This window comes from Corythoichthys intestinalis, chromosome 15 (assembly GCF_030265065.1).
Source record: "Corythoichthys intestinalis isolate RoL2023-P3 chromosome 15, ASM3026506v1, whole genome shotgun sequence".
In the NCBI taxonomy this organism is placed as follows: domain Eukaryota; kingdom Metazoa; phylum Chordata; class Actinopteri; order Syngnathiformes; family Syngnathidae; genus Corythoichthys; species Corythoichthys intestinalis.
In genome coordinates, this window is record NC_080409.1 from 28,969,617 (window position 1) to 28,983,973 (window position 14,357).

At 37.0% G+C, this 14,357-nt stretch overlaps 1 protein-coding gene across 2 annotated transcripts in view; it reads left to right on the forward strand.

The window, feature by feature from the left end:
• The first annotated feature begins 722 nt into the window (after positions 1–722).
• Positions 723–14,357, forward strand: part of LOC130930870 (transcription factor IIIB 90 kDa subunit-like) — an 84,227-nt gene continuing 70,592 nt past the window's right edge. The window contains exons 1-5 of one of the 2 annotated variants that reach the window (XM_057859123.1): positions 723–848; positions 981–1,062; positions 4,773–4,979; positions 13,697–13,777; positions 13,836–14,009. In XM_057859123.1, coding sequence (XP_057715106.1) covers positions 4,799–4,979; positions 13,697–13,777; positions 13,836–14,009 — 436 coding nt within the window. In that variant the 5' untranslated portion in view covers positions 723–848; positions 981–1,062; positions 4,773–4,798. The other variant, XM_057859122.1, reaches the window with a different exon arrangement.

Sequence of the window (14,357 nt, forward strand, 5' to 3'; positions counted from 1 at the left end):
CATTTAGATAGATTGAAAACTTACAATTTTAGGTTATGCGATTACATAATGTTTTTTCTAATCAACAAAAATGTTTTTTAAATATTTTTGATTGGTTAGTATTGGGACAAATGTACTAATATAATTTACTTTTTATTCAAACGAATGTTTTGTTGCGGTCAGTTAACAATTTTACCTCAATGTATATTTATATATATATATTTTTTTATAAATCTTGACATTTTGATGCAAATTTGCCTACGTGGGTTAATATAAAAATTACTCATATTTCAAGTAATGTGCTCTCATTAAAATGAGATTTGTTTATGTTCATAAAATTAAATGTATTAAAACGATATGAATTTACATATGTACATGTATATATTTATTTCCTTTGTCTGAGGAAAGTATTTGAAACCATTTTGACGTGTTTTTTTTGTTTTTGTTTTGTTAATACAGTATTGCAGAAAGTATTTCTGATGTAATATAGTGTAAATTTGTGTTTGTTCCCAACCTGAGGTTCCGGCTTTTGTCCACACGTCGCACGGAGCTCATTCTGTTACTTTTATGCGCCAAAATATGTTGAATGAATGATATAAATAAGGCTAAACTTCCTTTTTTGTAAAATCAAACCATTTTAATCCAACGAGAATGGACGTGAGCACCCCTCCACTCTGAGGTCACTTGGTAGCTTCCCAGCGCACGCACACACGTGTTTGTGAATGCGCGTGCATGTTCGTGTAAAGCGTGTGCCTTGTATATTTGTATTTGCTGTTCATGCACAAACGCGCGCGCGCGTACACGCTTTTGAGAGGAAGGGGTGCCGGCTGTCAAGCGCGCGCACGCCACTCAGCCACGCCGAATTTCAGGTACTTAGCGTGCACGCGCGAGCACGTGTGTACAGTCCGGCGGGTTTCATCATGGATAGCAGCTAGCTTCCAGCAGGTTAACTAGCCGATAAAGTGTCCTCTTTTGGGGTTTTTTTTTTTTTTTTTTGGAAGGGGGCCGCCGAAGAGACGCGTGGCCGGAGAGCGAACCGCTGACGTCGGCGGTGCCACGTACGGAGCTAGCCGGCTAACGGAGGTAGTCCGAGGTTCATGCATACTTGTCATTTTTCTCTATGGACTTTCGTGTTTGTTCCTCTTAATTCTTGACTTTAAAGTCCAATTTCATTGCTACTTAAATTTGAAAGTCACGTGACATCAAAATGTCATAATGTGAATCAATGCGCTGTCATGGGAAGCCGACGTCCCGGTGTTGTCTGTGTGACGTCAGCATGAAAAAATAAAACACAAGTTTCAAACCGTGAACAAACGGACCACGGCTAACGGCTATAGTTGTTTGACTGGTGGTAAAGTTGAAAAATGCTGAATTCCATTGTATTATATCCAGTCAAATGGTATAAATAATAAAACATTAATTTATAATTTTATCATTCGTTTGCTATGTGCTTTATACTAAAAACGTTTTATTGATAATATTTCTTAACCCTCGTGTTGTCCTCAGGTCAAAATGACTCACCACTGTGTTTTGTTTTGGAGATTATTTACACATAATGTGGCGACGGACAAGATGTTGGTTCAAGCAATATGAAATTTGGTGTTTAAAGTTCAATTAAACCGCTTGAATTGGGTTTTAGTTAAAACTGGTGAATTTGACCCGGAGGACAAAGAATATATACAGAAAATGATGGCAAAATGAGGGTTAAACATTCTTGACAGTCACACAAATTTATAAACAGAAGGTTAAAACCTTTTTTTTAAAAAAAAATGTTTAAACATTTTTTGGGTCAGTAAATCAAAAAAAAAAAAAAAAAAAACACCTGGCGTCCACATACATGGACATCAATTTTAGGTCATGTGTGGCCTAGCCCTGTCTACCAAGGACGTAGGTTTGCATAGGGACGGTAGGGACATAACACTAGCAACTTTTCAGGATGCTGAAATTGTACCCACCAACTTTTAAGCAACTTTATTTGGATTATACACTCACATAGATTCAACAATGTGCTGGAAGCATTCCTCAGAGAGTTTGGTCCATATTGACATGATTGCATCACACAGTTGGTGCAGATTTGTCAGCTGCACATCCATGATGCGAATGTCCCGTTCCACCCCATCCCAAAGATGCTCTATTGGATTGAGATCTGGTGACTGTGGAGGCCATTTGAGTACAGTGAACTCATTGTCATGTTCAGGAAACCAGTCTGAGATGATTCCAGCTTTATGACATGGCGCATTATCCTGCTGAAAATATCCATCAGAAGTTGGGTACATTGTGGTCATAAAGGGATGGACATGGTCAGCAACAATACTCAGGTAGGCTGTGGCATTCCAACGATGCTCAATTGGTACCAAGGGGCCCAAAGTGGCAAGAAAATATTCCCCACACCATTACACCACCACCACTAGCCTGAACCGTTGATACAAGGCAGGATGGATCCATGCTTTCATGTTGTTGACGCCAAATTCTGACCCTACCATCCGAATGTCGCAGCAGAGATCGCGACCTATCAGACCAGGCAACGTTTTTCCAATCTTCTATTGTCCAATTTCGATGAGCTTGTGCAAATTGTAGCCTCAGTTTCCTGTTCTTAGCTGAAAGGAGTGGCACCCAGCGTGGTCTTCTGCTGCTGTAGCCCATCTGCCTCAAAGTTGGATGTACTGTGCATTCAGAGATGCTCTTCTGCCTACCTTGGTTGTAACGGGTGGTTATTTGAGTCACTGTTGCCTTTCTATCAGCTCGAACCAGTCTGGCCATTCTCCTCTGACCTCTGGCATCAACAAGGCATTTCCGCCCACAGAACTGCCGCTCACTTGATATTTTTTCTTTTTCGGACCATTCTCTGTAAACCCTAGAGATGGTTGTGCGTGAAAATCCCAGTAGATCAGCAGTTTCTGAAATACTCAGACCAGCCCTTCTGGCACCAGCAACCATGCCACGTTCAAAGTCACTCAAATCACCTTTCTTCCCCATACTGATGCTCGGTTTGAACTGCAGGAGATTGTCTTAAACCATGTCTACATGCCTAAATGCACTGAGTTGCCGCCATGTGATTGGCTGATTAGAAATTAAGTGTTAACAAACAGTTGGACAGGTGTACCTAATAAAGTGGCCGGTGAGTGTATAATGACTTCAGGTATATGTTGTAAGGATATAATTGACCCTAACATGATTAAGTGAATTAAAGTACTTTTATTATGTTTAGACTTACATTGACCCCTTTTCACTTGCTGAAGGTTTTCCCCGCAAACGCATATTTGATTGGCTGATGATTTCACCCCCCCCACACACACACACACACTCATTCATAGCCCTGACAGAAATAAAACACGCCGCCTCCTCCGCTCCCTTCGAAGTTTTTTTTGCCAGCAGCAGCCACTGTAAGTTATGTAAAAAGACGTCAATGTTGTGGAGGTGGGGAACACACCACTAATTTTGTAACTGAAAGTTAGACCCGCATCATAGTTAGCACAACGTTAATCTACATGAATTTTTTTAACTCTGGGAGGAAGCTGCTTTGAGAGCAATGTCCTCCTGTATGTTTTCTCCTGTTTTCTACCTTGGTTCATTACATTTCTTGGAGTTTAAGAAATGTAGTGAACCAAGGTTTACCCCCTTCTCCCCAGTTTTCATTTTTATTTTATTTATGTGGTCTTTAAGGAGCCCAAAGGAGCGTTCATTCTTTTGTTGAGTTTGGCTGTGCTTGTGAACAAAAGCAGTGGTGTTTTACTTGAAGGAAGGCTTCATTTTTATTTATTTTTGTTAGGGTTATCGTCCCTACCAATATTGAGACCAAACCTACGCCCTTGCTGTCTACATAGATGCCAGGTCTCAATTATAATTTTATTTTTTCTTATTAATATTTTAAAATGTTTAATTACATAAAATAAAACTTAATTAAAAAGTGTTATGGTCCCCTATAACTTTTTTTTTTTTTTTGTAGTGTTTAACTCACTACCTGCCATTGACAACAATACATCCTATTCATTTGAACTAGAAGGAATGGCTGTGAATGCTCATGTTTTAGTACAAATCCACCCTCCCCGGTCACAATGGATTGGACATCCAGCGCTGTCAATGGCATCCAAGAAGTTCAATAATTGCCATAAAAAGGGTTAACTCCCTATGTGTTTTGCTATTCGTGTTGATGCGGTCACCAGAAACGCCTCCCAAAAAGCAAAACCTGTAGACTAAACATGCTATGCTAACATTTTTACTACCATATTTTTCGGACTATAAGTCGCAGTTTTTCTCATAGTTTGGCGGGGGGTGCAGCTTATACTCAGGAGCGACTTATGTGTGAAATTATTAACACATTATTATATAATTTCACATGTTATTTTGGTGTTTTGGAGTGACACTGATGGTTTGGTAAACATGTTATGCTATAGTTATCTGAATAACTCTTCATAGCTACGTTACGTTAACAGACCGGCCACGTTTGCATTTTGTTGTTCATGCATCATGTAACATCATCATACTGTGCACTTATTCAGCATGTTGTTCTCTATTGTATTTTTATATTAAATTGCCATTCAAGATGACATATCTGCTCTATGTGTTGGATTTTATCAAGAAAATTTCCCCCAAAAATGTGACTTATACTCCAGTGTGACTTATGTTTTTTTCCTCTTCATTGGGCATTTTATGGCTGGTGCGACTTATACTCAGGTGCGACTTATAGTCCGAAAAATACGGTACTTGAAATTCATTTTGTGAAAATATCTATCACTTGGCGACTTAAAGACAAATTTTCTTTTCGTGAATGAATTAACTTATATTCTGTGCAGTGTGACGCACGCAGAAGAGCAGCAAGATGAGCCGTACGTGCAAAAACTGCGGGAGTTCCGATGTGGACGTGGACCATGCGCGCGGAGACGCCGTCTGCATGGCCTGCGGGTCAGTGCTGGAGGACAACATCATCGTTTCCGAGGTGGAGTTTGTGGAGACTGGAGGAGGTGGATCGCTTGCCGTCGGACAGTTTGTCTCCTCAGAAGGTCAGAATCACAACCGTCATTTTCTAAAATATTTAAAAACATCATGGATTTGAGAAAATATTCTGCTCACGAGTGAGCTAAATGGTCATTGTAGGAGCTAATGAATGAAAGAGCTACACGATGGGTTCCAAAATTTTGGCGGTGATCTCGAAACTAGCAAGACACAATTCGAGAAATAAAGTTGGAGAAACAACAACAACAACAACAAAAATGGAAGATATTCCAAAAGATTGTCATATATTTTTCTATACATTCTTATATTTTAAAAAGGGAAACGATAAATATTGTTAATTATTAGTTTTACTTAAAAAAAAAAAAAGTATTCAGTTGTTTATTTTTTTGTTTACTTTTTTCAAAAAACACAAATGAGCAAACACTGTAAATATTTTTTATTTAGTTCATTAATTTTTGGATTTTGGGATGTCCCCGATCCGATCATGTGATTAGAAATCTAGCCGTTTTTCAGAGGATCGGAATCAGTTGAAATGGAACAGGATTATAATAAAAAATAAATAAATACAAAATTAAGGGGTAAAAAGTAACAAAATAATCCAGAAACAGTATGGCATTGCCAAAAGAAACAAAAATATATACGTTTTATACTCTGCAACGATCCAGGAAGAAGCGGCGGTACTGTAAATAGTACAGTACTGTAACATGTTTGGATTTTTTTCCCGGATTGGATCGGGACTCGGTACTCGGATTTGGGTGCAAAATATGGGATCGGGACGTCCCTAATTTTTTTATATTTTATTTTTCTTGACTTTTTTAAATATTTATAACCAATGGTTTTTTCTTTTTATAAAAAAGAAAAATACTGTAATTCCTGATTTCTCTAGTCCTTGTTCATTGGGGACTACAGATATGCTATTTAAATTTTATTTTAGTCAGAAAATACAATTTACTTTTCCGGCCCACATAAAATGATCGAAAAGACAGGATCTGGCTCCCAGGCTGTGGGTTTGACATCTTTGTTCTAAAAGATACATTTTTAAAGAATAAATTAAGGTTACATTCTAGAATGCAATTATAATTAAAAAAAAAAAAAATGTTTACCTTTGTTCTCAAAGATACATTTTTAAAGATAAAAGAATAAATTAAGGTTAAATTCTTTCTAGAATGCAATTATAATTTTTTTTTTTTTTTTACCTGAAAAGTTTTAGTCCATAGAATTAGTTCCTAGTAGAGTTCTTCAAGATAAACACATCAAATTTGGTCCTGTTTTATTCATTTTTCATTTCATTCAAAAACAAATTCCAATACTTGAGATGTTGAAAATTTGTTCAAGAGGACAAGCCACTCTTCTCAAACACTGACTCCGCCCCTCCCAATGTCCACGTGTCTTTTTATCCAGAGTGTTGTTGTAGTTGAGTGAATATCCGCTAGAGTGCGCTGCTGCAAGAGCTTGTTCTGTTCGCCTCATCCTAATTTTCTCGTCCTCTCATTTATGCAGAATCAGGTAGCCAAAAATTTTACTCGGGTACCCTAACTTCAAATTACTCAATATCAGTTTATTCAATATTACTCAAGTAAAAGTGATAATCCCAAAAAATTACACATGTATTAGAGAATAAGTATTTGTTAAAAAGAATACTCAAGTAATGAGTAACTGCTTACAATGTGTTTTTTTGTCGTGGTTTATTTTATTTATTTATTGTTTAATTGTTGTTCTTTAAACTATGGTATATATTTTTTCTTGGCCGAATGTCATCTATCTGAATCGTTAGTATTATATTGTACTGTAACCCAGTCGTCCCCAACCTTTTTTTGCACCCAGACCGGTGTAATGTGGGCCTTTTTTGTCACGAACCGGCAATGCGTGGCAGAAAAATACAGCAAATCTAAAACTTGATGGTTAATCTCCTTGGTCACAGGCATAATAAGTTCTTCTCCAATCGTGAAAGGTTTCTCTGCTATAGCCACAGGGCTCGCCACGAGGTATGATCTTGGTGCATTCGCGTTTGTCGATGCTCAGTCTCTATGTGCTGAAGCAGCTTTGAAGTCTTCTTTGTCTCGTTTGCTAGCTTTTGGCCACATATTATACAGAGTGGATTCTGTGCCTCTGAGTAACCTGTTGCGACAAAGCCAAACTTTAGGTGGGGTTCCTAGTAATTTCTGTTAAAAGAAGTTTTTGTTCTAGGTTGAACGATCCTATTCTGGCACGTCAGGTGGCCCTTTGCCCGTAAAAAATTTTTTTCAAAGACATCTGTTTTTCAGTCATCTTCGCTAGCATGTGGGCCAATTATTTCCGGAAACAAAACTGATGTGCCTAGGTCATATGTCATTATCGAGACACAAGCACTCTTGTGACTTGAAGATCCGCTCTTAGATTTCCAATTTGGCCAATTTAAAAAATTGTCCTATATGCATGTGTGATACATAATTGAAAATCTTAAAATCTCAATTTCTGGGGGCAGAAAATTTTTGAACAGAAGGGCATTAAAAAAAAAAAAAAATTAAACCACCATGATTTTAACGAGATATTATCGCGTACTTACGTTGTTTCGATTCAAAAACTCGGTGTAGCACGTCTCACCAAGTGTCAAGACACAGCTGTGAATGGCCACAGCCGGACTTTTTGGGGATTTTATTGGTGAAACACGGTAACATAACAAGGGTTTTGATACAGAAATCGCAGACATCAAGGAGTGGTCGAGCTTTTTCAAATATTTACCCTTTTAAACTCCAACCCCCCGCCCCCACCGTTTTTCTTTGTAAAATAAAAAAATAATTGATCCAAAGAATTTTTTTTTTATTATCTGAAATATCGGAAGAAATGCAACAGTAACCAAAAAAATACAATTAAGCGATAGTTATGAGGTAGATATCTGTGTTCTATTTAGAAATTATTTTTTTCATTGTGAATTTTTTTCATTGTGACGTAATTCAAAAGTTTAAAATATGCGAGTGAATAATTTTATAAAGTATTTTTTAAATTTTTTTTACTAAATATTTAGGGCTGCAGCTATCGATTATTTTAGTTGTCGATTAATTGATGACCTAGTTACTCGAATAATCGAGTAATCTGATAAGGAACATGAAAATTAAAATACCTGAGCTGAGCCTCAAATGGTATAAAAAATTAAATAAATGAGGATCTATGTACAACAAAAGAACAATTTGCGAACTTGCAAAGCAAAAGTCCACTAGCTTAAATGCTATAAAATTCTAACTTTTTTTACAATGCTCTTAAGAAATGGTTCAGACACATCCCACAAAAATGGCTAAATATACTTATAAACTAAATTCCGAATCCATTAAAAAAAAAAAAAAAAGCTCAAACAACAACTTAGCTTATGTTGGTCTTAACAGGGAGCAGCTGGATTCAGCCATGTGAAATGAGGCAGACTAGAGGGCAGTGTATCCACCCAAGTCAATAAAACTAAATGCAAACACTTTCAAAATAAACCATTACAACCCAACTTTAAACGAATACTCGAAGCAGCAAAATTTAATCCAAATCTTTTTTTTTTTCTAATCGAATAATCGTTGCAGCACTATTAATATTAGACATCAATTAATGATTCTAAGCTAAAAATGATAGACATTTCGAATAATAAATATAAATACTTCTTTTTATGGATGGGTTTGAAACACAAGCGGTTGTGTGGTGTCTGTAAACTGGGGTCTCCAGGGTTGCCCACCCATGGACATGCTCTGCACACCCAAAGAAAACTGGATGTAGGACTAACAGCAGTCTGGGCACCGCGTTTGGTATCCCATTCATACAGTACTGATGTGTTCAAAGTTTTAATCTTTGCATTGTTACCTCCTCTTTCACCTTAAAAAAAAAAAAAAAAAAAATTTTAAGCATTCTGAGGGGGTCAAAGTAGGGCTCAAATCGTCAGCGGGACAAAGAAAAACTGCTAGGGGGCGCTACATGGTGTATTTGGAAGTTGTCTTTACACTGTATCAAAGATTGCAACTGTCTTGACCTCCTGCCGATTTTGGTGCATTTTGAAGCATTCTAAGGGGGGTCAAATTGAGCTCAAAAGGGCTGCGGAACAATGAATAACTATAATAATAATAATAATAATAATAATAATAAAACCGAGGAACCACAATAGGTTACCAAAAAAAAAAAAAAAAAAATTGTTACCCGCATGTCCATACTGTTCAGTTATGGATGTGTTCTAAGTCAAATAAAATCAAATCAACTTTTATTTGTTAAGACCAAATCACAACAACAGTTATCTCAAGGAGAAAACAAAACATGTTTTAAGGTGCAGTAGCCCTATGCTGGATTTTTAACTACTTGAGCATTGTAGCTTTTTTTTTTTTTTTTTTTTTTTTCCCCCACCCCCTCAGATAAGACAAATGCCCATCCACACCTGGCATCCTGGTAACACCACTGACCCCTGCTATTTCCTATTACCATGCTAGGCCAGAAAAACACAAAAATTCTCAAATTCATACGATAAAAATCTACAGAAACGAAACTTCACCCATCCAAAGAGCAAGAGGGCTCTCTAGTGTTAAACATTTTCCACAATGAAATTAGAATGACCGTTCCTCCAATTTTCTGTGGTCCATTTAGGACAAAAAAAAAAAAAAAAAAGGTTAAAATCGAGCAATAATGACTGCAGTGCCCTAATGAAATCATTTATTTCTTGCAGTGCTTTAAAGACGCCACATTGACTGGAATGTTACATCTGATTGGTATAATGGAGTCACGTGGTTATTGTTGGTGAAATTGATAGAGCCACTGTCAGCGTCTCTGGCAAAAATAAAATCTCGTATATAGAATAAGGAGGGAAAATGTAATGACTCGCGTGTAGCCCAAAGTAGCGGAGTAAGAGTAGTTTTTTTTCACAAATCTATTCAAGTTCCGTATTGGCCCGAATATAAGACGGTGTTTTTTGCATTGAAATAAGATTGAAAAAGAGGGGGTCGTTTTATATTCGCGGTCTAGACGTTATACCCATTCACGACGCTAGATAACGCCAGATTTCATTGAAGCGATGTTCTGGTATGACAGATCTCAGCTACGCTCCCCGTTCACGACGCTAGATGGCGCCAAATATCATTGAAGATAGGTTCTGTCATGACAGATCTCAACTACTAGTTTAACCAGTTTGCATTATTTTTATTGCAATATTTTTCCTTATTCAAATTTGTTACAAGACTACAGTTAGTTAGACTTCACTTTGATGGTTAATGCAGTTATTGCAATTTTGTTGTTTTATTACAATAGATTGGTTTATTTACATTTCAAAAACCAGAACCCATTCATTCATGAATGTGATTGCACTGTAGTTTACATCAGGGGTCCCCAAACGTCCTGTGAGGGCCACATAACTTTTCCCTTCTCTGATGAGGGGCCGGGGTCAGTTTGTAACAGAAAAAGTGTGTCGATTGCAGTAGTGCCTAAATGTAAAAATTTATTGTTTTTCAGAAAGCCACAATCAAATAACCCTTTATAACCCTTTCTGGATTCTTCACGGAACAAAAGTAAATGAAATAAAAATATAATATAATATAATATAATAATAACACTATTAATTAAATAGATAATAACCAAATAACCCTCTCTGGGTTCTTCATAGAAAAAAGCTAGGAAATAAATAACACTATTGGAAGGAGGGGGGAAAAAAAAAAATCAAAATGCTCTCTGGTATTGTTCAGGGGGCTGGACCAAATGTGGAGGCGGGCCGTAGTTTGGGGACCCCTGGTTTACATATTTAAATGTTCAGATATTAAGATTTGAATAAGGCAGCTAAATCACCAGGGGCTGATGGTTTCAGTTCAGAGTGGTATAAAACAATGCAGGAACAATTAATTCCACCATTACTGAAAACATGTAATTGGGTTCTAGAAAGGAAAATAGCCCCACCCTCCTGGAAAGATGCAATAATCACAATAATACCAAAAGAGGGAAAAGATAGCCTCGAATGTGGTAATTACCGACCGATTAGCCTCCTAAATGTCGATTATAAATTATTCACCTCCATAATCTCTAACAGATTAAAATCAGTACTACCAGATCTGATACACATGGACCAAACGGGCTTCATAAGACAAAGACAAACACAGGATAACATTAGGAAGATAATACACGTGATAAAACAAGTAATGGGAGAAAAAGAGGAGATGTTGATGTTAAGCCTAGACGCTGAAAAGGCATTTGATTCGGTGAGATGGACATTCCTCTATGAAGTACTCGGAAAATTTGGCTTCCACCCATCAGTGATAGAAATTTTGGCAGCGTTGTATAAAAACCCACTAGCAATAATTAAACTTAATGGGGAACTGAGTGAGCCTTTTAAACTGGAAAGGGGAACAAGACAGGGCTGCTGCCTGTCACCACTCCTTTTCGCCATATTCATAGAACCCTTGGGCCAATTGATCAGACAAAGGCTAGACATAAAGGGTATAATCATGAGACCAGGGGAACAAAAATTGGCATTATTTGCAGATGACCTATTGCTGACCATAGCACAACCAACACAGACATTACCCAAATTAATGAATATGTTAGAGGAATATGGCAGGCTTTCGGGATATAAAATTAACATACATAAAACACAAGCCCTGACATTCAACTATGATCCTCCACCACAGATCAGGACAACGTACGAATGGAACTGGGAGGCGGGTTCAATTAAGTATCTTGGGGTTCAGATACCTAAAGATTTGACAAAGTTATTCGAATTTAACTATAATCCTTTAAATTTAAAATTAAAAGCAGATCTGCAAAGATGGAATGTTATACCCTCCCTTAGTCTGAGTTCTAAGATTGAATCAATTAAGATGAACATACTTCCACGACTGCTTTACCTCTTCCAATGTCTACCTGTTAAGATACCATCGAAACAATTTTTGGAATGGGAGAGATTAATTTTGAGATATATCTGGCAAGGAAAACGGGCTAGAATTAAATTCAAAACACTGCAACTGAGCAAAAACAAGGGTGGAATGGGACTTCCAAACCTACAAGAATATTACTACGCAGCCCAGCTAAGACCTTTGAGTTGTTTATGTTCCTCAACATACAGTGCGGGTTGGAAAGAAATTGAATGTTCTAATCTCCAGGAAATGCCAATGTCTGCTTTGATGGCTGATAATGTACTGTGGCATCGTTTGAACATTGCAGATGGCAACATAACTCATCACTTGTTGCAGGTCTGGCAGGAGGTATGCAAAAAACTTAAAATTGAGAACTCACTCAAAAGGTTGAGATGGTGTGCCCTTGACACAGAATTCACACCAAACAAAACAGATAATAGGTTTAAAAAGTGGATTTCAAAAGGCCTGACCTCATATCAATCATTCACACAAGACAGTAAATTTCAGGACTTTGAAACCCTGATATCTAAAAATGGCCTAGAAAAAGACGATTTTTATAGATACCTGCAAGTTAGACACTATTTTCACCATAACATATTAAAAAATATAAATAGACATGAAAATTTGGTCCTACAAGAAATTTTAAACCTTCTTGAGTCCAAAACCTGCAATAAAATTATTTCCAAATTGCATAAAATTATTAGACTAACCAAGATGGAGAACACTCAGTATATAAAACAAAAATGGGAAGGGGAGGGAAATATGCGACTAGACGAAAAAAGCTGGGAGAACATGTGCCAACTGCAATGGACTATAACGAGCTCAAATATATGGCGTGAATTCTGCTGGAAAAACATCATGAGGTACTTTATAACCCCGATCCAAAAACGACACCTGGGTAAAGGAGATGCCTGCTGGAGAGACTGTGGAACAAATGGAGCGGACCATTCACACATATTTTGGAAATGCAATGATATTAAACCATACTGGACTGAGATTCACACACACTTGGAGAATATTTTCGGGCAACATATCCCTTTTAAATGTGAATATCTGTATTTGGGTGATTTGAAACTGAATAAGCTGAAAGTCAATGATAAAAAACTGTTCAATATTTTATTAGCAGCCACCAAGAAATCTATTACCAGGAAATGGCTCAAGAAACAATCACCAACCATTGAGGAATGGATAGATATTATACATGAAATTTACATTATGGAGAAGCTGTCATTTTCACTTACATTGCAGATGGATAGATTTTACTTGATATGGTCCAAATGGACTGAGTACGTGAAACCAGTTAGAATGGATTTCAATTGACGCTCAAACAAAAAAGTACATCCCTATCTTGCTGGGTAAGAAAACAATTCCTGATGTGCTCCCAAATTCTTTATTTATTAATTAATTAATTTTTTTCTGTTGTTGTTTTTTTTTTTGTTGTTGTTGTTTTTTTTCAAGTTATTGTGTTATTTTTTTCTCGTTTCCTTTAAGAGGAAAAGCAATGAATTGAGAAATGGACGATCTTTATTCACTATTGTAAGTACAAAGTACTGTGTATTATTTGTGAGTCGGAAAAAAATAAAAACTTAAATTATAAATGAAAAAAAAATAAAAAAATAAAAAAAATAAAAGATTTGAATAAGGCAAAATAACATGCTTTTTCTCTCAAATATAATCATTTGTTTCAGATTTATTGTAATTATTTTCTGTATAAAAAATAATTTGGTGTTCAAAAAGTCTTTTTTTTCAAACTTGAGTCTTGAAAAAGAGGGGGTCGTCTTGTAATCAGGGCAGTCTTATATTCGTGCCAATACTGTATAAGGAAAACATATGGTGTACTAAAACTATATAGAAGTATTTTTTTCCCAAAGTTATTCAAGTAAATGTAACTGAGTAAATAACTCATTACTAGTACCCACCTCTGCATTTAGGGGGTCCCAAACATCCGTCGTTCGGGGAAAGTCATCTGGCCAACACGGGACGAGAGTCGCGAGCTCAGACGCTGCATAGAGGTACGACACGCACTTTCTCGTCTCTTGTTCCTTTGATTGAAGGCGGCGGTGTTTGCAGCCAAGCAGCACATCAGTGTGCTGGGCCACCAGCTTCAGCTCAATCAGCACTGCCTGGACACGGCCTTCAACTTTTACAAGATGGCGTTAGCCAAGCATCTGACGTGCGGACGCAAGTCTGCTCACATCATGGCTGCTTGCATCTACCTGGTGTGTCGCACAGAGGGAACGCCGCGTATCCTTTCACAAACGTCTTTATTTATTCTGATGAGAATAGATGTCCGATGTTCGAGCAGGTAAACATTCAACATCTCAGTAGATGAGATATTTATGGTCTAGAAAGTTATCCAGTTCTATATTCTGGCGGGTGAAGTTTTTCAGATGTTAAATATTTGACCTGTTGTTATAGTGGGTAATCTAAATGCTGTATAATTTGGAGGCACCAAAATCATTTTCCAATATTTTGTACGCTTTCAAGCATAAGATGGGTCAGAATGGGGTGTCCCCTGGTTGATGTGTTTTATCTGTGTATTTAGAAAAAAAAATGGATAGCAATTATGTTTTCAAGTGTATTCGTCCTGCA